We start from the raw sequence: 27,034 nt of genomic DNA on the forward strand, positions 1-27,034 counted from the left end.
ACGGGGGCTGATCCTGAAGGCCCTGAGGTCAGGAGGAGGATCCACGTGGACCCCAGGAACCGAGCCTCCTTCTGGGCCGCGCGCTCTTCTTCAGCACTGTTCTCCACCTGGAGCGAGGCAGTGGGCGGGGTTTAGCGACAAGAGTGTTCTCTCAGTGCCTCTTATTACCAGGTGGGATTCGAACCCGCGTCGAAACAGAACCGCTTATATTCTGTAAAGGAGGCCCAACTAGAGTCGTTTCCGGTCCAGGGAAGTTCTGGGTTCGGCACCAACAGGTGGTTTCTTTTTTCTTTTTTTCCCCAGGTGGTTTCTTCGGAATCGGAGCTGAATACAGTGACGTCAGAGTAGTGCGTGCGCGCGCGCAGTGACAGATGCTCGCTCTCAGTCAACCAGGAAGTGGACTCCGGGACAGACTCACGTCAGGATTCAAGGTGAGTTCGGCAGCTCGAACACAGGTCCTGTTCTGGATTCAAGCTCGGAACCCGGTCCAGGACCCGTGAACCGCGTGTCCAACCTACGGGACCAGAACCCGCCGCTGGTCAAAGCATGGATACCGTCAGCGCGTGCCGGTTCCGTGGTTTCGTCCTTACCTGACGCTGACTCGGTTCCGATTTGAGACCATCTGGGTTTATTCGATTGATTCTTTGTTTTATTTAACATATTTTTGAGCGAACCTGCATAGCAGACACGGTTCGGTCCGGATCCGACCGAAGACCTTAAATATTAACGAATTCCAGAACCGGTCCGAGTCGAACCATGTTTGGGACGATCACACCTCAAACTGTAAAGTACTGGTCCGGTTCGGACAACGGTGCCCTGACAGCGCTTCAGTCCGGTACCAGGAAGCAGTGACGTCACCACACCTGCTGCATTCGCTTTAAACTTAGAGCCAGAGGTCTGAACCGGATCACGTGACCCGCCGCACCGATCCTCGTGACGGTCCCGAGTTAAGCACGAAAGCTGCCGAAGGTCAGAGGAGAGAGGTTCCGAGAGTCTTCTCTGGTCCCGGAGCTCCAACAGAACCTTCATCATCCTCAGAGGCGCGTGCGACATCAGAGGCGGCGCTCCCACGTGACACAGAAACATCAAAGGAAAGATCCGAGGTCCAGAGAAGCTTTGCACCATGACGGTCCAGTCTCTGAAGAACAGATCCACAACCGCATCTGGCGTCCGAAGATGGAGGTTGTTCTGGACCTTCAGAACCCCTCTGACTGACAGAACTCCAGCAGGTCACCAGAGGGTTGCTGATGGAAGAAGGCGTCCATGAACCTCGGGCTTCTGAGGGAGAATTTAGGCCAACGTGGTTAGACTCTGATCCAACCCACATCTGGACTCCACAAATGGATCAGAACCTCTGCTTTCCTGTGACCCGTTTGCTCAAACCTTCATGACCTTCATGGTTCTGCTCCCTGATGGAGGTCCGTTTCTCTCCTTTCATTCAGACCGCCTCTGTCCCGCCACATACCCGAGGTCCTCTGGGACAAGCTGAAGCAATGTCTGGATAACCATCAGTCTGATCCGCGAGCTTCATCCAGAACGTCCAACATGGCGCCGGTTCCTCCAGGGGTTCGACTGCTGGCTTCCTTTAACAAGGACCAATGGTGAGTCTTCATTAGTTCTGCAGGACACTTTTAGAACCATGATGATGTCTCAGAATCTTGTTTGATCCTTCCGTTGATGTTTCAGACAGAACCTGACGCTGATACTCTGGTTTTGTTTCTTTCCTCTGTCGTGTTCTGTTGGACCTGCAGGTACCGAGCTTTGACCTTCTTTCTCACATTCCTGCTCTACACCAGCTTCCACCTCTCCAGGAAACCCATCAGCATTGTGAAGGTAATTTGTGTCACCTGAGGGGGGTCAAAGGTCAGCCTGGGTTGTGGGGTGAGATGTTTGGAAACATCAGCTAATGCTGGAACATCTCAGAGGGTCCGATGGACCTCGGGCTGCTTGGTTCTGAAGTGAATGTTCTTCTGCTCCCTCACTGGCAGAGCGAGCTTCATAAGAACTGCTCAGCGTTTGGAGGCCAGGGCCCTTCCTCACTGCTGCTCCGGCCTGACATGGACTGCAGCTGGAAACCTTTTGGTTGGTGACTGGTTCCTCCTCTGGCTGACGATCAGGAACAGTGATTAGGACAGAACTTCTGGAACAGCCTGAAGATGTTTCCATTCCTCACTCAGAGTTTGTGTCCTCAGACAAGAAGAACTACAAGGAGCTGCTGGGAACGATGGACTACTCCTTCCTGTGCGCCTACGCCGTCGGCATGTACCTCAGGTGAGACGGTTCCATCAGAGGAACGATATTCCCTGATGGAGGAACGTCAGAGGTGAAGGGAGGAACCAGGAAGCTGACGTCTCCCCCCCCCCACCCCCACAGCGGCATCATCGGGGAGCGTCTGCCCATCCGGCTGTACCTCACCGTGGGGATGCTGAGCAGCGGCTTCTTCACCTGCCTTTTCGGTATGGGTTACATATACAACATCCACAGCCTGAGCTTCTACATCTTTGTGCAGGTGAGTGCAGTCAGGGGGCTTTCAAACAAATGCAGCTTCGTTTCCTGTGAGGAGGAGGAGGAGGAGGAGGAGTCACAGCCGTCTCCTTTGCTCCTCACACAGGTGGCCAACGGCTTGGTCCAAACCACCGGCTGGCCCAGTGTGGTGACCTGCATCGGGAACTGGTTTGGAAAGGGAAGGTAAGCTCGGTGCAGGCTGAAGCTGCTGGTGGGGGTGGGGGACGAAGCTCGGCCCCTAACGGTGTGTGACCCCCCCACGTCAGGCGAGGACTCATCATGGGGCTGTGGAACTCCCACACCTCTGTGGGGAACATCCTGGGCTCCCTGATCGCCGCCTACTGGGTCTCCTCCAACTGGGGCCTGTCCTTCATCATCCCAGGACTCATCATCATGGCCATGGGGGTGGTCTGCTTCCTCTTCCTCATCGAACGTGAGTTTCTCCTCCTCCTCCTCCTCCTTCAGAGGAGAAACTGCACCAGCAGACAATCCGCAGACCAGCAGGACCCTTTTCTCTGCTGAGCCTTCCGATGAAATGTCTGAACGTTGCGGTTCTGTGAGGTTCTCCTCTTGAACGTTGCGGTTCTGTGAGGTTCTCCTCTTGAACGTGGCGGTTCTGTCAGGTTCTCCTCTTGAACGTTCCGGTTCTGTGAAGTTCTCCTCTTGAACGTGGCGGTTCTGTCAGGTTCTCCTCTTGAACGTGGCGGTTCTGTCAGGTTCTCCTCTTGAACGTGGCGGTTCTGTCAGGTTCTCCTCTTGAACGAGGCGGTTCTGTCAGGTTCTCCTCTTGAACCTTGCGGTTCTGTGAAGTTCTCTTGAACGTGGCGGTTATGTGAAGTTCTCCTGTTGAACGTGGCGGTTATGTGAAGTTCTCCTCTTGAACGTGGCGGTTCTGTGAAGTTCTCCTCTTGAACGTGGCGGTTCTGTCAGGTTCTCCTCTTGAACGCGGCGGTTCTGTCAGGTTCTCCTCTTGAACGTGGCGGTTCTGTCAGGTTCTCCTCTTGAACGTGGCGGTTCTGTCAGGTTCTCCTCTTGAACGTGGCGGTTCTGTCAGGTTCTCCTCTTGAACCTTGCGGTTCTGTGAAGTTCTCCTCTTGAACGTGGCGGTTCTGTGAAGTTCTCCTCTTGAACGTGGCGGTTCTGTGAAGTTCTCCTCTTGAACGTGGCGGTTCTGTCAGGTTCTCCTCTTGAACGTGGCGGTTCTGTCAGGTTCTCCTCTTGAACGTGGCGGTTCTGTCAGGTTCTCCTCTTGAACGTGGCGGTTCTGTCAGGTTCTCTTCTTGAACGTGGCGGTTCTGTCAGGTTCTCCTCTTGAACGTGGCGGTTCTGTCAGGTTCTCCTCTTGAACGTTGCGGTTCTGTCAGGTTCTCCTCTTGAACGTTGCGGTTCTGTCAGGTTCTCCTCTTGAGCGTTGCGGTTCTGTCAGGTTCTCCTCTTGAACGTTGCGGTTCTGTCAGGTTCTCCTCTTGAACGTGGCGGTTCTGTCAGGTTCTCCTCTTGAACGTGACGGTTCTGTCAGGTTCTCCTCTTGAACGTTGCGGTTCTTTCAGGTTCTCCTCTTGAACGTTGCGGTTCTGTCAGGTTCTCCTCTTGAACGTGGCGGTTCTGTCAGGTTCTCCTCTTGAACGTGGCGGTTCTGTGAAGTTCTCCTCTTGAACATTGCGGTTCTGTGAGGTTCTCCTCTTGAACGTGGCGGTTCTGTGAAGTTCTCTTGAACATTGCGGTTCTGTGAGGTTCTCCTCTTGAACGTGGCGGTTCTTTGAAGTTCTTTTGAACGTTGCGGTTCTGTCAGGTTCTCCTCTTTAACGTGGCGGTTCTGTGAAGTTCTCTTGAACATTGCGGTTCTGTGAGGTTCTCCTCTTGAACGTGGCGGTTCTGTGAAGTTCTCCTCTTGAACGTGGCGGTTCTGTGAAGTTCTCTTGAACGTTGCGGTTCTGTCAGGTTCTCCTCTTTAACGTGGCGGTTCTGTGAAGTTCTCTTGAACATTGCGGTTCTGTGAGGTTCTCCTCTTGAACGTGGCGGTTCTGTGAAGTTCTCCTCTTGAACGTTGCGGTTCTGTGAGGTTCTCTTGAACGTGGCGGTTCTGTGAAGTTCTCCTCTTGAACGTGGCGGTTCTGTCAGGTTCTCTTCTTGAACGTGGCGGTTCTGTCAGGTTCTCCTCTTGAACGTGGCGGTTCTGTCAGGTTCTCCTCTTGAACGTTGCGGTTCTGTGAAGTTCTCCTCTTGAACGTGGCGGTTCTGTCAGGTTCTCCTCTTGAACGTTGCGGTTCTGTCAGGTTCTCCTCTTGAACGTTGCGGTTCTGTCAGGTTCTCCTCTTGAACGTTGCGGTTCTGTCAGGTTCTCCTCTTGAACGTGACGGTTCTGTCAGGTTCTCCTCTTGAACGTTGCGGTTCTTTCAGGTTCTCCTCTTGAACGTTGCGGTTCTGTCAGGTTCTCCTCTTGAACGTTGCGGTTCTGTCAGGTTCTCCTCTTGAACGTGGCGGTTCTGTGAAGTTCTCCTCTTGAACATTGCGGTTCTGTGAGGTTCTCCTCTTGAACGTGGCGGTTCTGTGAAGTTCTCTTGAACATTGCGGTTCTGTGAGGTTCTCCTCTTGAACGTGGCGGTTCTTTGAAGTTCTTTTGAACGTTGCGGTTCTGTCAGGTTCTCCTCTTGAACGTGGCGGTTCTGTGAAGTTCTCCTCTTGAACATTGCGGTTCTGTGAGGTTCTCCTCTTGAACGTGGCGGTTCTGTGAAGTTCTCCTCTTGAACGTGGCGGTTCTGTGAAGTTCTCTTGAACGTTGCGGTTCTGTCAGGTTCTCCTCTTTAACGTGGCGGTTCTGTGAAGTTCTCTTGAACATTGCGGTTCTGTGAGGTTCTCCTCTTGAACGTGGCGGTTCTGTGAAGTTCTCCTCTTGAACGTTGCGGTTCTGTGAGGTTCTCTTGAACGTGGCGGTTCTGTGAAGTTCTCCTCTTGAACGTTGCGGATCTGTCAGGTTCTCCTCTTGAACGTGGCGGTTCTGTGAAGTTCTCTTGAACATTGCGGTTCTGTGAGGTTCTCCTCTTGAACGTTGCGGTTCTGTGAAGTTCTCCTCTTGAACGTGGCGGTTCTGTGAAGTTCTCTTGAACGTTGCGGTTCTGTCAGGTTCTCCTCTTTAACGTGGCGGTTCTGTGAAGTTCTCTTGAACATTGCGGTTCTGTGAAGTTCTCTTGAACATTGCGGTTCTGTGAAGTTCTCTTGAACGTGGCGGTTCTGTGAAGTTCTCCTCTTGAACGTGGCGGTTCTGTGAAGTTCTCCTCTTGAACGTTGCGGTTCTGTCAGGTTCTCCTCTTGAACGTGGCGGTTCTGTCAGGTTCTCCTCTTGAACGTTGCGGTTCTGTCAGGTTCTCCTCTTGAACGTTGCGGTTCTGTCAGGTTCTCCTCTTGAACGTTGCGGTTCTGTCAGGTTCTCCTCTTAAACGTGGCGGTTCTGTGAGGTTCTCCTCTTGAACGTGGCGGTTCTGTGAGGTTCTCCTCTTGAACGTGGCGGTTCTGTGAGGTTCTCCTCTTGAACGTGGCGGATCTGTGAGGTTCTCCTCTTGAACGTTGCGGTTCTGTGAGGTTCTCCTCTTGAACGTTGCGGTTCTGTGAAGTTCTCCTCTTGAACGTGGCGGTTCTGTGAAGTTCTCCTCTTGAACGTTGCGGTTCTGTGAGGTTCTCCTCCTGAACCTTCCGGTTCTGTCAGGTTCTCCTCTTGAACCTTGCGGTTCTGTGAAGTTCTCCTCTTGAACGTGGCGGTTCTGTGAAGTTCTCCTCTTGAACGTGGCGGTTCTGTGAAGTTCTCCTCTTGAACGTGGCGGTTCTGTCAGGTTCTCTTCTTGAACGTGGCGGTTCTGTGAGGTTCTCCTCTTGAACTTGGCGGTTCTGTGAAGTTCTCCTCTTGAACGTTGCGGTTCTGTGAGGTTCTCCTCTTGAACGTGGCGGTTCTGTGAAGTTCTCCTCTTGAACGTTGCGGATCTGTGAAGTTCTCTTGAACGTGGCGGTTCTGTCAGGTTCTCTTCTTGAACGTGGCGGTTCTGTGAGGTTCTCTTCTTGAACGTGGCGGTTCTGTGAGGTTCTCTTCTTGAACGTGGCGGTTCTGTGAGGTTCTCTTCTTGAACGTGGCGGTTCTGTGAAGTTCTCCTCTTGAACGTGGCGGTTCTGTCAGGTTCTCCTCTTGAACGTGGCGGTTCTGTGAGGTTCTCCTCTTGAACGTTGCGGTTCTGTCAGGTTCTCCTCTTGAACGTTGCGGTTCTGTCAGGTTCTCCTCTTGAACGTGGCGGTTCTGTGAGGTTCTCCTCTTGAACGTGGCGGTTCTGTCAGGTTCTCCTCTTGAACGTGGCGGGTCTGTGAGGTTCTCCTCTTGAACGTTGCGGTTCTATCAGGTTCTCCTCTTGAACGTTGCGGGTCTGTGAAGTTCTCCTCTTGAACGTGGCGGTTCTGTCAGGTTCTCCTCTTGAACGTGGCGGTTCTGTGAGGTTCTCCTCTTGAACGTTGCGGTTCTGTCAGGTTCTCCTCTTGAACGTTGCGGTTCTGTGAGGTTCTCCTCTTGAACGTGGTGGTTCTGTGAAGTTCTCCTCTTGAACGTTGCGGTTCTGTGAAGTTTCTTCCTGAACCTTCCGGTTCTGTGAGGTTCTCCGCTTCAGCAGGAACGTCTTTCCGTGCTGACCTGCCCGACCTTTCTCCTCGTTTCTGTAGATCCCAACGACCTGAGGAGTATCCACGCGCAGAACCTGCCTCCAGGCGTCCAGAGTGTGAGTAGACGCCTCCATGTCCTCCGAGCGGTTCTGCAGAACCGGGTCGTCTCTGTGGAGATGTCCAGGTTCCATTATAATAAATAAGATTCAGTTTTAGAAAGATGATGCATTTTATTCTGGAAAAAAACCTTTTGATTCATAACTTGTGACAGAGTTCTAACTTTGTTCCATAAATCAGTTTTTTTGACTAAAACTGCGGTTTGATCCTGACATTGGAGTGAATCTGTGACTTCAGCGGCGGTAAAGGTTCCCAGAGGAACCTGCTGACCGGATCCAATCCTGTTCTTCCAGGTTCCAGCCAAGTGCTGGAGCGGAGCCAACGGACACACCCAGGTGTACCTGCAGTACAAGCACCACAAAAACCAGGTGTGTGCTTCTCTGAGGGTTCCCCTAGAAGGTGTCAGAACGTCTCCTGTGTGGGGTCACCAACGCTTCACACGGACCATCAGGGATTGGATGGGGGGGGGGGCTTTCTTATTGTTCTTTAGACAAAAACAAACTTTTTGTTGAGTTTAAATTGGAATGTAGTAACCAAGGAAATCCAGATCCAGATCTTCCCTCACAGAAGTCAGTCCCCACTCTTCATCACTGCGTCTGATGATGATGGGGGGGTCTCAGTCCTGGACAGAAAACACGTCCTGGGATGAACCAGCAGGCATTCTGTCGGTGGACCATGACGTATTCCCGGGTCGGTGGACTGTCTTTATCTTTCCAGGTAGATCCTCATGGAAAGGTCAGCGGGTCAGAACCTGGATCTCCAGCTGCTCATTTACTGATTAGTCATTCTAGATCCAAACGTGCCGCGGCTCTGGTTCTGGGACCTCTTTTGGGTTCAGGTGTTTAGCGGTAACAGTAAACGTGGACTCGCCGTCAACATGAGGGCGAAGGGGAGGGTGCGGCGTGGCGGTGTAGACCGTTCTGGATTGACCTGACACGCTTCCTTTGCTGGTTGACCTGTCTTGTTCTGAGAAGGGATCCGGTTCTGGTTCCTGATCTGTGCGTCCGGTCCACACTAGGGTTGTGACACGGAGCTGCTGCTGCCTCAGGACGACGCCTGCATCCCCTTGCAGCCTGTCATGGTGGTGAAGAGCGGCGCCGAGCCCTCCGCCATCAGCTTCATGGGCGCGCTGCGGATCCCAGTAAGTGACCTTCTCATGGAGGCGGGGAGAAGCCGTGCGTCTTCGTCGTGTGTCTTGTGCCGGGCGGCGGTTCTCCGTGGCGGCGTGCTAACGGCGGCGGTGTTCCTCTGCAGGGCGTGGTGGAGTTCTCTCTGTGTCTCCTGTTTGCTAAGCTGGTCAGCTACACCTTCCTTTTCTGGCTGCCACTCTACATCACCAAAGCAGGTGAGTACCGCGCAGGTGCTAACAGGAAGTCAGCTCCAGTCCTAGCCTTCACAATAAAAGTCTGAGCGCAGTCGTGTGTTGTCATGGTAACAAGCCTCGAGTTAGCGGTGAGCTGACATGCAGAACCTGTGCTTTTGTTTCAGCTCACCTGGATGCAAAGAGAGCCGGCGACCTTTCCACTCTCTTTGATGTTGGGGGAATTGTGGGTAGGTACGTCTCCAACCACTTACCTGCGTTCACCTTCCGAGCTCACACCTGTGCTCACCTGTCCACACAGGGGGGGTCCTGGCAGGTGTGATCTCTGACAAACTGGGAAAGAGGGCCACCACGTGCGCAGTCATGCTGCTGCTGGCCGCCCCCACCGTGAGTGTGCACGTGACCTTCTCCCCCACGCGGCCCGGTTCCGTGGGTTTGTTCTCACTGTCTCCTCCTGGTTCTGTTCTCCAGCTCTACGGCTTCTCCATGATCAGCCAGTTCGGTCTGGGTCCAACCATCGGTGAGATCATCCGTCCCTTTTCAGACCGTCTCTTCTCGGCGCCGTTTGGACGGATGTCGGGACAGGAAGGGATCTGATTGTACAAAATACTAGTTTATGCAGCGCTCTAGAACCAGAACTTTATCCTGTCAGAGAGACTCTGGTTCTTGTTGGATGTTCTTCATCCAGAGTTCTGCATCAAACTAAAGACGAGAAGAATCCAGAAAATTCCATAAGAGGCAGAATCGCGTGTTTAGGAAGTGTAGGTTAGTTTTCCGTGTTCTGTGGATGTGGAGGTCCGGATCTGACCCGGTTGTGGTTACAGGGATGCTGCTGGTCTCTGGAGCTCTGGTGAACGGCCCGTACGCCCTCATCACCACGGCGGTGTCTGCTGACCTGGTAAGCCCACAGAACTGCTGCAGATCCAGCGTGGACGGTTCTGCTCAGCTGTGGTTCTGTCCGTGTGAATTCAGGGGACCCACAAGAGCTTGAAGGGAAACGCCAGAGCGCTGTCCACCGTCACCGCCATCATCGATGGGACGGGATCTGTGGGTGAGTCCTCCACACGCGCGCCTTGATACTTCAAACTAGGGATGGGAATTGAAGCCCCATGAAGCCTCGTTGGGGTTCATGTAATTCTGCCAGAAATATGAACCACCCATTCAGGGCTTTGAACCGCACAGAACAGCGTCATCTGGTGGCGGACTGGACGTATATTACGCTTCAACTAAGCTCTTTGTAACACTTCAATGTAGAAATGATGATGAAAAAACCTAAAACAAAACAATGTTGTTAACGATGATTAACCTAAAACACAACATGTTCATTTCTGTGAGACGCGCTTGACACAGCAAAACACACATACATGAAGGAAATAAATACAAAGCAAATAAAAAACAAAAAGTAAAATGCTGGACTAGAACCCTAAAACTCAAACGATGCATTTGGCGCGTCATACGTCATCAACCACGTGATCTGCGCGCCGAAGCGTCCGCGTCAAACAGGCCGTCCCTACTTCAAACCCATTCGGGCATCAGAGGACAGAGTCTGTCTGCACGGTGACCTCTGACCTCTGACCTGGTCCTGATGATGATGTCAGCATTCCAGCACTGATCAGCTGCCCGGATGCTGAAGCTGGGCCGTCAGCAGCAGTAGAGCAGTGACCCCACCCTGACTAAAAGGCTTCACTGGGATGTGAAGCTCTTGTTGGTGGGGGTTACAGATGGGGGGCCTCTTACCTGCCTGTTTGTGCTCAGGTGCGGCACTGGGCCCCCTGCTGGCGGGGCTGCTGTCATCGTACGGCTGGGATAAGGTCTTCTACATGCTGATGGCGGCGGACTTCTTCGCCCTGCTGGTCAGTGAACGGAGCAGCTCAGAGCTCCGCCTCCTCCTCCGGACCTGATGATCATCCCTGACTGAACCTCACCTTTGTTGTTTGTGTCTCTGCTTGTGTAGTTGTTGTTGCGCCTCGTGACAAATGAGATGACCTCGTCTAAATCTGGTCCCATTTCTCCCGTGGAGTAAGTCTTTACTTTTGGATCCTTCATGTCTGATGTGGGACTCTTCTGAACTGTCGTCATGGTAACGAGTGTGCAGAGCTGCCTCGTCGGCGCGCCCTCCTTTTGTGCTGCGTTGTTGTGCGTTTGTGTGTTCACGACTTCCTGTTTGTGTGTTTCAGGCTGAAGAAGCACTGAGCTGCAGGTCTGGACCTTCCTCTTCCTCGCCTGCCGCAGACGTTTTCTCCGTTCTGTGGAGTCTTCCTCTCTCGTCCGCGATGAAGGAGCCGTTTACGGACCGTTTTCTGTTTACCTTTTATTTATTGTGGTCTTCGGTTAATTTATTGTGGATCTGTCCACACCAATCATGAAGGTTGTGGGTGTAACCTGTGAGGTCACTTCCTGTGAGTGCTGAGGCGCCGTGCCGTCTCACGTGCACTAACTCGTGCACTTTTTTCAAAGCTGCGTGCCTTGTCTGTGGTCGTTTCCTGACTTTGCACTTGATTTCTGTTTACAAAGACCCACTAGTGGGCGCGGTCCGTTTCTGGGAGCAAATAAATGTGGCCTTTCTTCTCTTCGGCGTCGTTTGTGTCCCAACACCTCGGTCCTGCTGGACCCGGACTTCAGAGGCCTCATGACTGGTTCTGTTGGACCTCTGAGCCGCAATGGCATGAGAACTACAGTGTAAAATTCTAATCTTAGGACAAAAGTTTCATTTTTTTACATTTTAAGACCTAAAAATGAGAAAATTAAAAAATTTTGAATTCTACTGTAAGTGTCTGGGCGTTTGTTCTGCAGTAGAACAAACTAATCTACTGGTGGATGAAGGTTCTGCAGAAACCATCTGGTGCCAGTAGATCTGGTTCCTGAACAGGTTCCAGTCTTGGTTCACAGAAGGATCGGGGAGAACCTCACGGGGTGAGGGGGGTTTTATTGAGATGTAAAAAACAAAGTTCAACTGGATTACGGTGAAGAAGTGATGAAGACCTTCTCTCAGTCATGAAACACAAAGTTCTGATGACCGCAGAGGCATCACAGAGCTGCTCTGACAAAAAGCTTCTAGAAGGACCATCAAGCGAGTCGTGGAAGTGGATCAGTCCAGAATGTTCATGAAGAACCTCTCCAGGGTTCTGCTAGAACCAATGTCAAGTCAATGAAACAAAGTCCATGAAGACTTGGCTCTGCTGGGAAGATCCATCCGTCCAGCAGACCTCCTCTGAAGGTCTGGTTCCGAGTCCAGACCAGGTGGAGCTAAAGCGGTCCTCGGACCCTCCCACGGTTCTGGAGCATTTGATTGGGTTCAGCACATGTTCAGATGTTCTCCGGTTCCTCCGGGTTCTCCGGGCTGGACTCCTCCCCCCTGGACTTCTTGTTGCTCTTCTCCTCCTGCGCCGCCCTCCTCTTCAGCTGCTCCTCCAGCCGCTGCTGCTTCTTCTGCAGGTACGACGTCACGTTGTCGTAGCTCACCTTGAACAGGTGCTGGAAGCTCCTGGTGGACGCTAGGATGGAGAGAACAGAACCACTGAAACTGGGCCGAGGCCCTAACCTATCCGAACAGGTGCTGACTGGACCACCAGATTCTGTTAGAACTCAGATCTGTGGCTTTTATGTTTCTTCATCCGTTTGTGGGTCTGTGTAGCTGTGTGTGTCTGAGTGTGTGTGTGTGGGCCTGTGTGTGTGCCTTCTCCTCCATGTGTGTGTGTGTGTGTGGGCCTGTGTGTGTGCCTTCTCCTCCGTGTGTATGTGTGCGTGTGTGCGCCTCACCCTCAGAACGGCTCCAGTGGGGCTTCAGACCTCCCATCACTCGACAGAGTTCAGGACCCCCACTCCCCCCCCTGAGGCTCTGGGGGGAGAAAAACAGACTATGAGCCGCTCACCTCCCACCAAAACTGGATCAGAACCAAATCCAAGTACATCAGCTGAGCTAGTCTGAGCCGGATCTGTTGGAGACAGCAGGCCAACACGTTGATCCAAACGGACCATCAGAACTCCGCCCCCTCGTTAAAAAATACGATAAGAAGGAAGACGAGGAGAAGAACGGAGGAGCTGCCGTGACCCAGATCTCCACCCGACCCGGACGCTGTGGTCTGGAGGTGGGAGCTTTCAAAGAAATCCTCTGGGTCAGGTTCTGTTGAGGTGCAGAACTTTCCATCTATCAGTTATAAGATGATCAACCCGACCAAAGCCTGGAGCTTCTGGGACAGACCCCCCCCCACATGAGCAGAATGGAGCCACCACCTGTACCTGCCAGCCGCTCTGACTGCAGCAGAGGACTTGGACCGGGTCCTCACAGGAGTCCATCAGAACCCACAGCCGGCCTTCCTGGTCAAAGCTCACGTCCAGAGGAGAGCAGGCCAGAGACAGCATGTGGGGGGGGCCGAAGCCAGTCCCTCCATCCGAGTCCAGACAGAACAAATGACGGCTGGAGTCTCTGCAGAGACGGAGGACACAGAGGTTCCAGGAAATCCACTTCAGACCACCGTTACAGATTCTGAGGTTCCTGCCAGTCTGTCTGTGTCTAGAACCCCACGAGAACCGGGCGACCCGAGTCTGGATGAAGCAGGTGTTAAAGGCAAAGGCTGAAGGGCCAGGCGTGTAGCGTCACTCACCTCTCACACAGAATGGCCACGTGGTGAGCATCCGGCGAGCTGGTGACGCTGCAAACAGCTGCATCCTGGGAAATACAGAGGAGCAAACATGCTCAGATCCTGAAAGTCCTCGGATCTACAGCCCAGCTGTGGGACGACGTTCTGCTGCATCCACCTTCTGTTCTCCAGACTAAGCCTAAACCTCATTTCTACTCTGATCCTGGAAACCCGGTTCTGAGTCGGCATCTCAGAACATGAGATCTTCCACCTTCATTACTGACCCAGAAAGAGGACCTGCACCAAGATCCACAGCCGGACGAGGCTCCTCCGTAGCCTCTGCACATGCTCAGTCTGCCGTTCACAGCCGGGAGCTTCAGTGCAGAACCTATCAGAACCTTTCTGCCGTCAGTCATGGAGAAGGGCTCCACGTCCACCTCAGATGATCATCGGAAAACTCTACACAAGACCAACCTTTCAGACGAGGTTCCAGTCTGATCCAGTCCGGGTCTGATATAACGTTCTGGACTGTTCGGTTCCGTGTTTGACATCCAGCCTCCTCTGGATGTCAAAGACTCAGATGGAACCTTCAAAACCCCCTGAAGAACACAGAGACTGCAGGACAAACCTGGTCTGCAGCAGGATGGACCTGGTTCTGGTTCTGTTCAGCTGCAGACACGTCCTGCTGGAGCTCCCAGCTCTGCAGCTGTCGGCCGGACTCGAACTCCCACAGCTTCACGGTCCCGTCCTGGCAGGTACAGCATTTGGTTTAACACCCCCATATTGCTCCCCCTCCCCCATATGACAACAAACACGTGTGTGATGGGGGGGGGACATACCCCTGATCCAGAGAGTAGCCAATCAGGACGTCCCGCTGGGATGTGCAGAGCGCTGACGAACCTGAGGAGAGAGCAGGTGACCTTCATCACCTCAGACTGGAGGAGGGAGGGGGGGAGGGAGGGGTCCCGACTCCCCCCCACCACCACCTACCCAACCTGTCCCATTTCTAGCAGGAGCCGCTCCGCCTGCTGAACTGAGGTCCTCAAACTAAAGTCATGTGAAAAAATGAGGAGATCCTCTGAAAGCCTGTATGGTTGGACATATTTGGACACGCTTGGACATATTTGAACACGCTTGGACATATTTGGACACGCTTGGACACATTTGGACACGCTTGGACACATTTGGACACGCTTGGACATATTTGGACACGCTTGGACATATTTGGACACGCTTGGACATATTTGGACACGCTTGGACATATTTGGACACGCTTGGACATATTTGGACACGCTTGGACATATTTGGACACGCTTGGACATATTTGGACACGCTTGGACATATTTGGACACGCTTGGACATATTTGGACACGCTTGGACATATTTGGACACGCTTGGACATATTTGAACACGCTTGGACATATTTGGACACGCTTGGACATATTTGGACACGCTTGGACATATTTGGACACGCTTGGACATATTTGGACACGCTTGGACATATTTGAACACGCTTGGACATATTTGGACACGCTTGGACATATTTGGACACGCTTGGACATATTTGGACACGCTTGGACATATTTGGACACGCTTGGACATATTTGGACACGCTTGGACATATTTGGACACGCTTGGACATATTTGGACACGCTTGGACATATTTGAACACGCTTGGACATATTTGGACACGCTTGGACATATTTGGACACGCTTGGACATATTTGGACACGCTTGGACATATTTGGACACGCTTGGACATATTTGGACACGCTTGGACATATTTGGACACGCTTGGACATATTTGGACACGCTTGGACATATTTGGACACGCTTGGACATATTTGGACACGCTTGGACATATTTGGACACGCTTGGACATATTTGGACACGCTTGGACATATTTGAACACGCTTGGACATATTTGGACACGCTTGGACATATTTGGACACGCTTGGACATATTTGGACACGCTTGGACATATTTGGACACGCTTGGACATATTTGGACACGCTTGGACATATTTGGACACGCTTGGACATATTTGGACACGCTTGGACATATTTGGACACGCTTGGACATATTTGGACACGCTTGGACATATTTGGACACGCTTGGACATATTTGGACACGCTTGGACATATTTGGACACGCTTGGACATATTTGGACACGCTTGGACATATTTGGACACGCTTGGACATATTTGGACACGCTTGGACATATTTGGACACGCTTGGACATATTTGGACACGCTTGGACATATTTGAACACGCTTGGACATATTTGAACACGCTTGGACATATTTGGACACGCTTGGACATATTTGGACACGCTTGGACATATTTGGACACGCTTGGACATATTTGGACACGCTTGGACATATTTGAACACGCTTGGACATCACCGAGTGATCCAAGCAAAATAACTTGACATTAAAAATGTAAGCCTGTTTAGAATTTTCTAGGGTTTCCTAAATTCCTGCTTATGTTTAAGTTTTGTCCCTTAAGACTCATTTAATTGACGGATCGTAGATCATGACACAGAAAAGACGCCATTTCAGCCAAAGGAGCAAAAACATCTTAAGGATGCAGGAGGTCCAAACGTTGAGCTCCAATAAAATGGGATTTTTGTTCAGATCTGAGTAGAATAATAGTAATGTTTTAGCTTGTTTCGGTAAATCCCTTTGTTTAGAAAATGTTCCAGATCAGACTGGACATTATATATTATTAACATTATTAAGACAGAGCTGACTTTAATGGGGGGGGGTCCTAATTTCTTCACATGACTAGCAAAGTTAACAAAAGTCTTTTCAAGTTTCTTTGTGGAGAAAGTAGACGGAGAGAAAACAGAAGAAAATCGTTCAAGCCTTCAAAATAAAAGAAATCTGGATTTAGCAGAACAGAAGCGTTTTATTTTAGAACGACGGTTGTTCTCACGCTAAAGCCACGTTTAGAACATGTGGCGCTGAATCTCTACTGTTCCGAGGATGCTGATGGTACAGTTGGAAACTCCATGGATTCGGGTTCGTTATGGCTTCTGGTTTTCAGCTTCCCCCTTAACTGTTAAGGGGGTAGTTAAGGGGGAATGGATGTATTTTAATGGGTCCTACATGAAGTCTAGAGAACAAGGAAGTTGAATCCGGCTGCAGACATCAGATCCACCGACGGCTCCCTTTAACGTGGATGAGTGCAGGTTCTGGTTCTGCTTGGCAGACCTAAGTTCTGCCCCTGTGACCCGCCTCTGAGGACAGAGGTGGACTTGGGAGGACCGGGCCGGTGTTCCGGGCTCAGACACTCACTGTCGATGGCCGAGGCAGAAGGCCTGGATGTTGTAGGGGGATCTCCGGTGGCTCACCCTGATCTTCTCGTCGCGGTCGGCTGTGATGATGAACCTGTCGTCTGGAGAAATGACCTGGAGGGGGGCACACAGAGGGAGGGGCAGGTCAGGGTCCCGGCCCCTCAGGTGGATGTTCTCATCAGAGCAGAGGGTTCCTCGGGGTTCTGGTTCTCCTCAGCTCAGCTTATGCTTCATGATCTTCAGCGTTTACCTTCCGTGACGCCGGCGCTCTCTACAGAACGGTTGCTGTTAAACCTGCCGTCATGAGTGTAGCGTCCTACCACAGCCAGCAGCATGGACAGGTGACCCAGCTTCAGCTCGCCGTCCCTCTGCGCCTCCACCACCGAGAAGCTGTAGACGTCTCCAGACTTGTCGGCCAGCAGCAGCTCGTCTTCCGCCCGGCTGAAGGTCAGCGCGGTGCACCTCCTGACCACCCACCTGCCCCGCAGAGGCAGAAGCTGCTGTTGCACCGGGTCCGGACATGACGCGGCGCTCAGTGGCCACGCAGGTGAAGCTCACCTGGTGCTGATGCATCTCCACGAGGGCTCACAGCCAAACAGGACCAGCCTCTTCGTGTCATCAGTCAGCGCCAACAACTTTCCAGATGCAGATGTGGCGACGGCGAGCACCTCGTCGTTTCCCGTTTCCTCGCTGAAAAGATAAGACTTAAGGCCTGTTCACACCGGGGGGAATTTCGCCGGCGATTTTCGCCGACGTTTAACGCCTCGTGACTAAACAAAGGGCACCAATGAGAGTGTGCACACCGACGCGAAAAAACGCCATGCGCCAAAGCGTCAAAAAAAAAACGCCTCGGGTTCGTTTTTTTTTCCGACGCGTCGCGTCTAAATCTATTGGACCAATGAGAATGGCGCTTTTGCACACGTGTCTGGAGCTTCTGAAGTTACAGTAAAACACAACTTGGGGGCGCTCAAACACAAAACTGCCTTGCTGAGCACACATACCAGCGAAGAAGATAGACGCCAAGTAGCGTCTACACTGCCGCGAAGAAATAATGACGGACATTCTTAAATATCCCCGAACCAAGCACCAGTTGGAGCTACTGGTGCTTGAAATATTCATGTTTTCTTTGTATGATTCTGACTAGCGCGTAAATACTTGCTCTCTTCTTCTGAGTGAAAAGCGACTTTAAGAATCGTAAAGTTGCGCAGCGCCACCTTGTGTACAGGAGTATTTCTGTTTACATTAAGCGCCATCTAATGTCAGGGAATGAAATTGCATGTTCGCTCGGCTCATCGTCAGCGAAAATCGCCTGGGTGTGAACACAAAAGACGTGGCGAAAAACGCCTGGCGAATATTCGTCCCGGTGTGTACGGGCCTTCAGAGGTTACCTGCATTTCCCATCAGCCTCTGCTCCTCCTGCTCCATGTTCTCACCTGGTGTCATCGCCCTTCGTCTGTTTCGGCTTCTTCTCAGCGAGGCTGCAGTCAAACACAAACGCCTCTCTGCAGGTCAAACAGGAAGTGCTTCAGCTGTGGTCGTTTCACAACCTTCAGGTGAGGAAAACGTCTGATCTGCTGGTGTGACAGAGGGCGTGGCCACTTGCTCGACCTTCACAGACCATCATCATCTTTATCAAGAGCCATAACGTCATCAGAAATTGCCCACAGTCTTCCTCATCATAGTCTTCATCAACAGCCCTGATCCCATCTCTTCTGCCTTCAACCATCTTAACGGACCTCAAACTCAAGTCCCACCTTCATCTCCACCCTCATGATCATCATCATCATCATAGGCTTCCTTTTCAATCATTTTACTATGGAGCCAACAGCTCGCACTAGTTTTGTTTGCATCACGTGACTGAAGAGCCCAACTACCAGGAGGAGCACGCGGTGGTCCTTGATGCAGCGGCACGCGCGGCTCTCACCTGTCCTCCTTCGTGTGAACCGCCACGAGCTTCGTGCCACAGCTGGTCACGAGCCAGTCTCCACAGAAGCCCAGGGTCCTCATGTTTCCGCGCCGTCTGTGCACCGAAAGACAGACACGCGCGCAGTCGCCTATAAATGACGTCACGTTTCCTCCAGTCTCTTCTTCGTGTGTTTTCTGCCCCAGAGGACGAGCAGAGAAATAAACTGAAGACAGTCAGATACAGAAACATTTCATCGTTTTTCCGGAACCAAACAGATTATGTGGGAAAATTCTAACAAGCCGAACCTCTATGTCGATGTTTTACTTTTCCAAACATGATGTTCTCGCGAAGGCTTCGGCTGTGGGAGGGGCCGGGGGCGTGGCGTGAAATCCGTATAATCTCATTGGCCCAATCCTGGAGCTGTCCCTACTCTGATTGGCGGGAGGTCGAGCACATATTTTGGGTTACATCACAGGTGACGCTCGGCTCTCCTGGACCGTGAGGTACGGTTCGGTTCGGTTCGTGCTCCTCTGCGCTCGTGCTGCTTGTCCGTGGCTGCAGCAGAAAGATGGCGGCTGCTCTGCTGAGGACGGGACGCCTGTTCCGGACGAGAGTAAGTCCGAATCCGAGAGGATTCTGGGTCATTCAAGCCCTGGTTCTGCAGGTTCTGATCTTTAGAGCTGTGCAAAAGGATATCGACACCAGCAGTTCTGTTTGCATTAGTCATTCGGAACCGTTTCACATTTGTTTGGACCTGTTCATGTACAACATTTTGGACCTGTGCTCAAAACGGGCTGGAAAAAACACATTATTCATGTTTGTTTTTTATTTGCATAATATTATTTTACATTATTTGAAGAAACTGAAAACACAAGGTCCATTTACTCAATGAAAATCTTCTTTTAGCCAAATTCCATAGACATAAATGTAAATATAGCCACATGAAACCGTCTTTCTCTACTTTCATTTGTGACGTTAAAAACACAGCAAACCTCTCAGGAATTCAGACTCTAAACTTTCCTCCTTTTTCATTATGTTTTCATCCACTCAGATGGAATCATCATTTTATTCGCTGTGTTCTTCTGACGATACGTACAGATGTTTGGTTAATAAAGTTTATTTGTAGAAAAACATCTTTTGAACTGAGCAGCGAGTTCTGCATAAATCAGATTATTTTGGACCTTCTAGTCAGAGGTGTTCTGCTAAATGGACCGACACCATAAAGCAGGAGGAAGTGTGTCCGGACCCGTTAGACCTGTGACACCGACAGCCCCCTGCAGCTGTCCGGATGCGTCCTGGAGCGCTGGCATTTCTGGAACCAGGAATTCCAGAGTGGAAATAGACAGAAGACTGAGCTCCTGAAGTTCTGAGTTTAGGACCGACAAACATCTGCCGCCCCGGTTTGGACCTGCACACCGGTTGAGATTGTAATGTCCTCCTGCAAACAGGTTCTTCAAACACATGGAGGTGAACTGGCCAAAGACCGGTTCTGAGATGTTCTGCAGCCTCACATAACCCTGAGTTCTCCTCCTCCTCCCTGTGAAGCTGCCAGTGTCTGTCTTCAGTCTGAATGGAGTGAGGCTCTCCATCGGAGCGCACCTCCTCCTCTAACCTCGCTTTAACTCCACACAGATCCGTCCCGGTTCTGTTGGGTCCTGGGAGAACTTCACTGAAGTTGGTTTCTGTCTTTAGTGTTTGCAGGCCGAGAGCTGTACTGGTCTGGGTAGAACGTCTGCAGCCTTCAGCACCAAATCTGGAGGCTCCAACAAGTCGACCAAGAAGAACCGGCCAGGTAAGACGTGGACGTGTGGCGGAAGCTCCTCCTCCTCCGCTGTGGCGTCAGCCTCGTTTTTCTGCTCCAAACATGGCTGCACAGATTCAGGACTTCTGGCTTCTCCTCTTGGTGGCGCAGGCTTCTGTTTTCAGAACCTCTGCCTGCAGTTCCAGTCCAGCAGAGTTGTGGACTGGCTTTGGTTTCAGAGGAGGGAGCTGATGGTCTGGGCTCTGCCTTGTTTGCCTTTAGCCCCTCCCACTTCCTCCATTGAGTTGGTTCTGAGGTTTGTTGGAAAAATGAACTAAACCAAGGAACCGATGCCAAGCAGGTGGTTTATGTCTCATTTAAGTTTATTACTGTTAGAATGGGGGCGTGGTCTTTTGATTGATAGGTGATTGATCGGTTATGAGCCCTGAAAGCTCTTAAGTGGGTGGAGTTTAAAAGCTGGTGGTTAAAATGAGTCAGTCCTGTGAAAATGAGGAAGACCACAGAGTGTGTAGTAGGAAGTACGACCAGGTGAACTTAGGTTTTAACACTGGAACGTACTCCTGGATGTAAACGGGGAGTCAGACGTGAGGCGCTGGTTGTTTGCTTCACTATGGCAGTCCTTCAAGAACTGGACCTCAGGTCCCCTTGTGTCGGTTTTCCATTTAAAATGACCTTGTTCTTGTTTGTCGCGCCGGGACTCTCACTGTTGGTTCTTCAGGTCTGGACCCACGTCAGAGCTGTTCCTACGCCATCTAACACGCTTGAGTTCACCAGAGCAGAGGAGCAGAAACACTCAGGCAGAGATTGTAGACGTGGAGGAGGCGGTCCTTCCTTTGCAAGTCCTTGTTCTGACCTCGTGGTTGCTCTTCTGTCAGCCTGAGAACCCCCAACCCCTGATCTAATCAGCCCAGTCCAGCTGTCCACTGTGGTCCACCAAAAACTCGGTTTCTGCTTAGAACCACTATAGAGATCCAATGTTTAGGAGGTGGACGGCCTCAGAACCTCCTCTGGGTCTGGACTGGAACTGGTACCAGCTTAGTGGAAAAGGACCAGCTTGTTAGTGTGTCTCCTCTGAAGCGAAGAACGCTAACGCCTCATCACCTTCCTGGCATTTAGGGGCCGATCAGCAGGGAGAGCTGAACCGGTTCTGTCAAGCCGCAGGCGTTCTGTGGCGCTAAACCAGACTTCCAGCTCAGGTCTCTAAACGCAGCTTCTGCCTAACGGGCCCTCTATCCAGCAGGTTCTGAGGAAGGCCCGTTTAGAGTGTTAGAACCAGGGCCTGCTCCCACGGGCCTAAAGCCAGACAAATCCTGTTGTTGTTTTAGACATCAGTCTGTGGAGAACAAAGCTGTTGGACGTTCTTTCCGTCTGTAGAGACAAAGCTGTTGGACGTTCTGTCCGTCTGTAGAGACAAAGCTGTTGGACGTTCTGTCCGTCTGTAGAGACAAAGCTGTTGGACGTTCTTTCCGTCTGTAGAGACAAAGCTGTTGGACGTTCTGTCCGTCTGTAGAGACAAAGCTGTTGGACGTTCTGTCCGTCTGTAGAGACAAAGCTGTTGGACGTTCTGTCCGTCTGTAGGAACAAAGCTGTTGGACGTTCTTTCCGTCTGTAGAGACAAAGCTGTTGGACGTTCTGTCCGTCTGTAGGAACAAAGCTGTTGGACGTTCTTTCCGTCTGTAGAGACAAAGCTGTTGGACGTTCTGTCCGTCTGTAGAGACAAAGCTGTTGGACGTTCTGTCCGTCTGTAGAGACAAAGCTGTTGGACGTTCTGTCCGTCTGTAGGAACAAAGCTGTTGGACGTTCTGTCCGTCTGTAGGAACAAAGCTGTTGGACGTTCTTTCCGTCTGTAGAGACAAAGCTGTTGGACGTTCTGTCCGTCTGTAGGAACAAAGCTGTTGGACGTTCTTTCCGTCTGTAGAGAACAAAGCTGTTGGACGTTCTGTCCGTCTGTAGAGAACAAAGCTGTTGGACGTTCTGTCCGTCTGTAGAGACAAAGCTGTTGGACGTTCTTTTCGTCTGTAGAGACAAAGCTGTTGGACGTTCTTTCCGTCTGTAGAGAACAAAGCTGTTGGACGTTCTTTCCGTCTGTAGAGAACAAAGCTGTTGGACGTTCTGTCCGTCTGTAGAGACAAAGCTGTTGGACGTTCTGTCCGTCTGTAGGAACAAAGCTGTTGGACGTTCTTTCCGTCTGTAGAGACAAAGCTGTTGGACGTTCTTTCCGTCTGTAGAGAACAAAGCTGTTGGACGTTCTGTCCGTCTGTAGAGACAAAGCTGTTGGACGTTCTGTCCGTCTGTAGGAACAAAGCTGTTGGACGTTCTTTCCGTCTGTAGAGACAAAGCTGTTGGACGTTCTTTCCGTCTGTAGAGAACAAAGCTGTTGGACGTTCTGTCCGAACGTCCAATCACAATGTTGTGATTAGTGTGCGTTCTTGGTGCACAGTTTTGTCACCAGATTCGCTTCCAACAGTAACTTTGTCTGTTTGCCCCCCTCCCTCCCCCATCTAGACAAAGCCAACCCAAAAACGTACTTTGATATAGAAAAACTTATTCAGCACAAGTCCTTTGACGTCCCCAAGAAGGAGGTCTCTGCCGCGGCACAAGCTGCAGTTTCTGCTGCAATACAGCCGCCACCTTCTGTCACTGCACCTGAGGCCGTGGAGGCCACGCCCACTCCTAGGGCCACAGATGAACCTGCTGTAGCTGCTGAGGCACCACCACCTGTTGTGGTGGATACAGCTTCCTCAAAGCCGATGCTTGAAGCAGCTTCTGTTAAAGCTGCCCCAGAGCCAGTATTGGAAGCCACCACGGATGAAGCGGTACCGGAGCCAGTTGTGGAAGCGGCCCCCGTTGAAGCAGCCCCTGAGCCTGTCGTGGAAGTGGCCCCCGTCGAAGTGGCCGCAGAACCAGCTGTGGAAGCGGCCCCTGAGCCGGTCGCGGAAGCTGTCCTTGAGCCGATCGTGGAAGCGGCCCCCATTGTAGTGGCCCCTGAGCCGATCGTGGAAGCGGCCCCCATTGAAGTGGCCCCTGAGCCGGTCGCGGAAGCTGCCCCCATTGAAGTGGCCCCTGAGCCGGTCGCGGAAGCAGCCCCTGAGCCGGTCGTGAAAGCGGCCCCCATTGAAGTGGCCCCTGAGCCGGTCTTGGAAGCGGCCCCCGTTGAAGCGGCCCCCATTAAAGTGGTTGCAGAACCAGTTGTGGAAGCAGCCCCCGCTGAAGTGTCCCCTGAGCCGGTCGCGGAACCAGCCCCTGAGCCCGTCGCGGAAGCGGCCCCTGAGCCGGTCTTGGAAGCCGCCCCTGAGCCGGTCTTGGAAGCGGCCCCCGTTGAAGCGGCCCCTGAGTGCGCCGTGGAAGCGGCCCCTGAGCCGGTCGTGGAAGTGGCCCCTGAGCCGGTCGTGGAAGCGGCCCCCGTTGAAGCGGCCCCTGAGCCGGCCGTGGAAGCGGCCCCTGTTGAAGCGGCCCCTGTTGAAGCGGCCCCTGAGCCGGCCGTGGAAGCGGCCCCTGTTGAAGCGGCCCCTGAGCCGGCCGTGGATGGTGCAGAGGCTGGAGTTTCCTCCTCAGAGCAGCTGCTGGATGCTGCTCCAGTTGCGGGCGAAGCTGCAGGGGAGAATCTGCAGGAGGAGCCTTCTGCTGCACCAGAGGGACCAGCTGAGGGTACTCACCGAACCCCCCCTCCCCTCTCTTTTCCTCTGTGGGCCCCCCAGCAACGTTAACTCTGCAGGTTCTAGAGTTTAAGGTTAAAGAGTGAGCATGGATGAAGAACTTCTCCTTGGTAGACTCACAGCTGCTCCTAACTGTCCCTTCTTGTTCCTGAATGCCTCACACCTCCCAACCCCCCCCCCATTGTCGCTAAGCTGTCCTGTGTTTGCTCCTCGGTGTGGGAGGGGTCTCACTAACGTCAATGTGTCTGCTGCTCCTCACCTCTGACCCTGCAGCTTCTGAACAGCCTGTCTCCTCTCGGGTTGCTTGTGAGGTCACTTCCTGTTGATTGTTGGAGGTTCTGACTTCTCTGAAGTTCCTGTAAAGCGTGGGGGGGGGGGGGGGGGGTCAATGAAAGACAAAGTCTTTCAGATGGACGTCAGTCTTTGATGGCGAGGAGCCAGTTTGAGGTCTGAGGAACATTGAAGGAGTCAGACCTTCATTGAAAACAGGAAGTGAGGTCACCTTCAAAGAAGCAATCACCAAACCAGTTCTTTTGGGGGGGGTTCTCTTTCTTTCAGGCTTTGGCAGATGGGTGACACTCGATCAGGATGACCCCCCACTCACCACACATCCTTCTGATCTGTAATTTACCTGAATTGATGATGATGATGATGACCATCTTCCTCTAATTATGAGCTGTGCTTGTGCTTCTTGATCATCTACAGTTTTCTTATTATTTTAATGGTGGGGGGGCTTTGGGGCCAACATACCTCCTCCAGAGGAACTCTGCTCCTCCTCTGAACTCCCGACGGGCAGGACCTTCCGGGGCTTTGTCCGGGCTTGAGTCAGATGTTCAACACATTTTCTTCTTGACCTTGAAGACTTCCTCTGCCTCATTTGATGACCTGAAACACTTTTTCATCTTCCATTCCCAAAAATCCATTCTATGGTCATCAGTGTTTCCAAACTCCCCATGAAAGGACTCGACATCCTGGTGGGCTATTTGATGGGTATGGTCTCCCACCGTGATCGTGTCTCTGTCCAGTAAAACACAGAGGACATCTCCACCGAGGATCTTTGAACCTCCACTTCCTCTGGTTCTTCTGGAACTTTCATTAAACCTCTGCTGTTCTGGACCCACCAGAAGATTCCCTTTAGAATAGCATCTGAGGTCATCAGGATTCTTGAGTGTGTTGGTTGGAATCCTCTCTGAACCTCCTCCAGGACCATGTCCGGGTTGGACTTTCTGCTCTGGGTCCTTGTCACCTGCCGTCGTCTGTCGCCCATCTGAGGAGGCTGTGCTGCTGACATCACACCTCCACAGCAGCAGCTCCACCTGCTGACTCTCCTTCCTGTCTCACCTGTGTGTTCGGCTGCTGTCCCGTGCACGGTGCTTGTGGTCGTCCTCCTGTCCTGACATGTGCTGACGTGGGCCTGGTTTGATCTTTGTGTTCTCTCTGTGGTCCTCAGCTCAGCTGGACCCCATCCAGAAGCTCTTCCTGGACTCTATTCGTCAGTATTCCTCTGAGAGCCGGTGAGTCGCAGCTTCACGTGAGTTTCTGCCGTCAGTTCTCCACCCGACGTTCTCAAACCGGTTATTTTAACCGAGTTAGGTGACCAGCAGATTACACGAATGTTGCTTGGTGTGATCACTGTTCTGAGAGCAAAACTCCATCTGAACAGAAGATCAGGGACCAGACTCGGTTAGACGGGGGGGCACCTGCTGGAGTCTGGGGGGCCCAAACAGAGACAGATGGGCGAATGCTAATCCCTGAAGCATCTGGGCAAGAGCGAGCAGCCGCCAGGGACCAGGAAGCAGAAGAACAGGAAGGCAGCAGACATCTGCTGAAGACAAACCGGATTTGCTCGTACCCGTAACATTAGCGAGAACTCCAACAGTGAGAGAGCAGGAAGGAGACAGGTTTACTTAAAAAAAACTCCTGAGTCTTTGGCCACGCCCAGATTTTAGAGCTCCGCCCATCAAGTCAAAGCAGCCAGAAGCATCGAGTCGAACAGTCTGAAGCAGGGAAGCAGGATCAGGAAGAGGCTGGGTCTACCTGAATGAGCTTGCCGCTCCACCAAGAGCGGGAGCCTGAAGTGTGGATCAGACTCTCACCGGACGACAGGAAACGGATGACGGCGCTGTGACCGCCGCGTGGTTCTCCGCGTGGTTCTCTGCTGTTCGCCTTTCCCTTCCAGAGAAGTTTTTTTCTTTTCCTGTTGTGATCTCAAACACAAAGGAGTCGCACAGATTCCTGCTGGGAGATTTCTGGGAGGAAGTGGTGGGGCGTGAGTCAGGTTCTCTGGGACTATTTCCCTCGGTGGATGAATACATCGTGAGTCCTAAATATGGCTGACGACCCCCCCCTCCCCCTTGCAGGGCAGCTGGGGGGCTGCTGGACGCCGGCGCAGATTACCAGAAGACTGTAGCAGAAGAGGTGGCCAAGCTGCAGAGGTTGTACGGAGGTGGAGACCTGGAGTCCTTCCCAGAGTTCTCTTTCCCAGGTGAGTCCACTCATTGGTCAGGCGGCCTACTCCGGATCGGACCGGGTCTGACTGGGTCTAACCGGACCTCTGCTCTGTGTGTTTCAGAGCCTCGGCTGGACGAAGGCTCACAGAAGTGAAGGAGGACAGAAGAACCTTCTCCTGTTCTTCCAGTGAATCATCTGCCTGAAGCTCCAGGTGGAAAGTGGATGATCTGGACTCTGGGGGGGGGGGGCATGGGTGTTTCTGTGTTGGGGGGGGCATGGGTGTTTCTGTGTTGGGGGGGGGCATGGGTGTTTCTGGGGAGGGGGGGGGCATGGGTCTTTCTGTGTTGGGGGGGGCATGGGTCTTTCTGTGTTGGGGGGGGGGCATGGGTGTTTCTGTGTTGGGTGGGGGGTAGTTTGTCATTACAGAAAGAAGATAAAGACCAGGTGGTTCTGCATCTTTTCCAGAACCTCTCATGATGGAAACTTCACTGAAGAATATATTCGTATTCTTTAGATCCAGTTTTCTTTCTGAACAAAAACGGTCCTTTTCTCAGAAATGTTGTTCCCACATTTGTCTGGAATAAAGTTTCTGTGAGCTTTTCTTTGTCACTTCGTGCGCTCAGGTGTCGTCATTGTTCTAAAGGTGTGCTTTAGGCTAAAACCTCTCAAGAAGTTCAAGCATCCAAACAAGGTTTCAGCTGCTCCCTGTAGGGCGATGCAGCCATGATCTGCCTTCATCTACCCCTCCTCACACGTCCTTCATCCATGAACCTCCTCTTTGGTCTTCCTCTCTGTCCTGGTAT

General features: G+C 52.1%; 3 protein-coding genes across 8 annotated transcripts; 2 read left to right on the top strand and 1 right to left on the bottom strand.

Moving 5' to 3' along the window:
* The first annotated feature begins 201 nt into the window (after nucleotides 1–201).
* slc37a1 (solute carrier family 37 member 1) lies at nucleotides 202–11,342 on the top strand. Of its 2 annotated transcripts, XM_023950714.1 has the most exons (20): nucleotides 202–431; nucleotides 1,443–1,601; nucleotides 1,752–1,833; nucleotides 1,989–2,082; nucleotides 2,193–2,271; nucleotides 2,374–2,509; nucleotides 2,612–2,688; nucleotides 2,772–2,938; nucleotides 7,201–7,256; nucleotides 7,551–7,625; nucleotides 8,276–8,398; nucleotides 8,512–8,602; nucleotides 8,746–8,808; nucleotides 8,880–8,965; nucleotides 9,050–9,098; nucleotides 9,403–9,476; nucleotides 9,551–9,629; nucleotides 10,334–10,431; nucleotides 10,533–10,597; nucleotides 10,756–11,342. In XM_023950714.1, the coding sequence occupies exons 2-20, from the start codon at nucleotides 1,546–1,548 to the stop codon at nucleotides 10,769–10,771; spliced, it is 1,566 nt and encodes a 521-aa protein (XP_023806482.1). In that variant the 5' UTR covers nucleotides 202–431; nucleotides 1,443–1,545; the 3' UTR covers nucleotides 10,772–11,342. The 2 variants fall into 2 exon arrangements, with proteins under 2 accessions (XP_023806482.1, XP_023806483.1); XM_023950715.1 differs by lacking the exons at nucleotides 10,334–10,431; nucleotides 10,533–10,597.
* Nucleotides 11,343–11,484: 142 nt separating this feature from the next.
* Nucleotides 11,485–18,808, bottom strand: wdr4 (WD repeat domain 4). Of its 3 annotated transcripts, none has more exons than XM_011473634.3 (12): nucleotides 18,668–18,808; nucleotides 18,381–18,585; nucleotides 17,890–17,958; nucleotides 17,015–17,146; nucleotides 16,777–16,933; nucleotides 16,458–16,570; nucleotides 13,998–14,058; nucleotides 13,787–13,906; nucleotides 13,183–13,247; nucleotides 12,818–13,004; nucleotides 12,338–12,416; nucleotides 11,485–12,072 (listed from the first exon to the last, which is right to left on the bottom strand). In XM_011473634.3, exons 1-12 carry the CDS (start codon nucleotides 18,696–18,698, stop codon nucleotides 11,885–11,887), a joined length of 1,407 nt encoding a protein of 468 aa, XP_011471936.2. In that variant the 5' UTR covers nucleotides 18,699–18,808; the 3' UTR covers nucleotides 11,485–11,884. The 3 variants fall into 3 exon arrangements, with proteins under 3 accessions (XP_011471936.2, XP_020557782.1, XP_020557781.1); XM_020702123.1 differs by having other exon boundaries at nucleotides 12,818–13,014; nucleotides 13,184–13,247; nucleotides 18,381–18,556; nucleotides 18,668–18,782; XM_020702122.2 differs by lacking the exon at nucleotides 18,668–18,808 and having other exon boundaries at nucleotides 12,818–13,014; nucleotides 13,184–13,247; nucleotides 18,381–18,592.
* A 2-nt stretch (nucleotides 18,809–18,810) lies between these two features.
* LOC101171978 (fibrous sheath CABYR-binding protein) lies at nucleotides 18,811–26,506 on the top strand. 3 transcript variants are annotated; one of them, XM_023950718.1, is made up of 7 exons: nucleotides 18,811–18,975; nucleotides 20,055–20,154; nucleotides 22,630–23,531; nucleotides 23,610–23,772; nucleotides 25,231–25,294; nucleotides 26,141–26,265; nucleotides 26,353–26,506. In XM_023950718.1, exons 1-7 carry the CDS (start codon nucleotides 18,931–18,933, stop codon nucleotides 26,382–26,384), a joined length of 1,431 nt encoding a protein of 476 aa, XP_023806486.1. In that variant the 5' UTR covers nucleotides 18,811–18,930; the 3' UTR covers nucleotides 26,385–26,506. The 3 variants fall into 3 exon arrangements, with proteins under 3 accessions (XP_023806486.1, XP_023806485.1, XP_023806484.1); XM_023950717.1 differs by having other exon boundaries at nucleotides 22,630–23,286; nucleotides 23,341–23,772; XM_023950716.1 differs by having other exon boundaries at nucleotides 22,630–23,772.
* Nucleotides 26,507–27,034: the final 528 nt, after the last annotated feature.

This window comes from Oryzias latipes, chromosome 21 (genome assembly GCF_002234675.1).
Source record: "Oryzias latipes chromosome 21, ASM223467v1".
NCBI classification, from domain to species: domain Eukaryota; kingdom Metazoa; phylum Chordata; class Actinopteri; order Beloniformes; family Adrianichthyidae; genus Oryzias; species Oryzias latipes.

Excerpts from the sequence above, each read along its gene's own strand:
- slc37a1 (XM_023950714.1), top strand. The coding sequence starts at position 1,546 with ATGGCGCCGGTTCCTCCAGGGGTTCGACTGCTGGCTTCCTTTAACAAG. Across the intron at positions 2,939-7,200 it reads CTTCCTCTTCCTCATCGAAC|ATCCCAACGACCTGAGGAGT; the intron begins GTGAGTTTCTCC and ends TCGTTTCTGTAG. Across the intron at positions 8,809-8,879 it reads TGATGTTGGGGGAATTGTGG|GGGGGGTCCTGGCAGGTGTG; the intron begins GTAGGTACGTCT and ends CTGTCCACACAG.
- wdr4 (XM_011473634.3), bottom strand. The coding sequence starts at position 18,698 with ATGTTTGGAAAAGTAAAACATCGACATAGAG. Across the intron at positions 18,586-18,667 it reads AGTAAAACATCGACATAGAG|TTTATTTCTCTGCTCGTCCT; the intron begins GTTCGGCTTGTT and ends GACTGTCTTCAG. Across the intron at positions 14,059-16,457 it reads TTCTGCCTCGGCCATCGACA|GTTCGTCAGCGCTCTGCACA; the intron begins GTGAGTGTCTGA and ends CTCTCTCCTCAG.
- LOC101171978 (XM_023950716.1), top strand. The coding sequence starts at position 18,931 with ATGGCGGCTGCTCTGCTGAGGACGGGACGCCTGTTCCGGACGAGA. Across the intron at positions 23,773-25,230 it reads ACCAGAGGGACCAGCTGAGG|CTCAGCTGGACCCCATCCAG; the intron begins GTACTCACCGAA and ends TGTGGTCCTCAG. Across the intron at positions 26,266-26,352 it reads CCCAGAGTTCTCTTTCCCAG|AGCCTCGGCTGGACGAAGGC; the intron begins GTGAGTCCACTC and ends TGTGTGTTTCAG.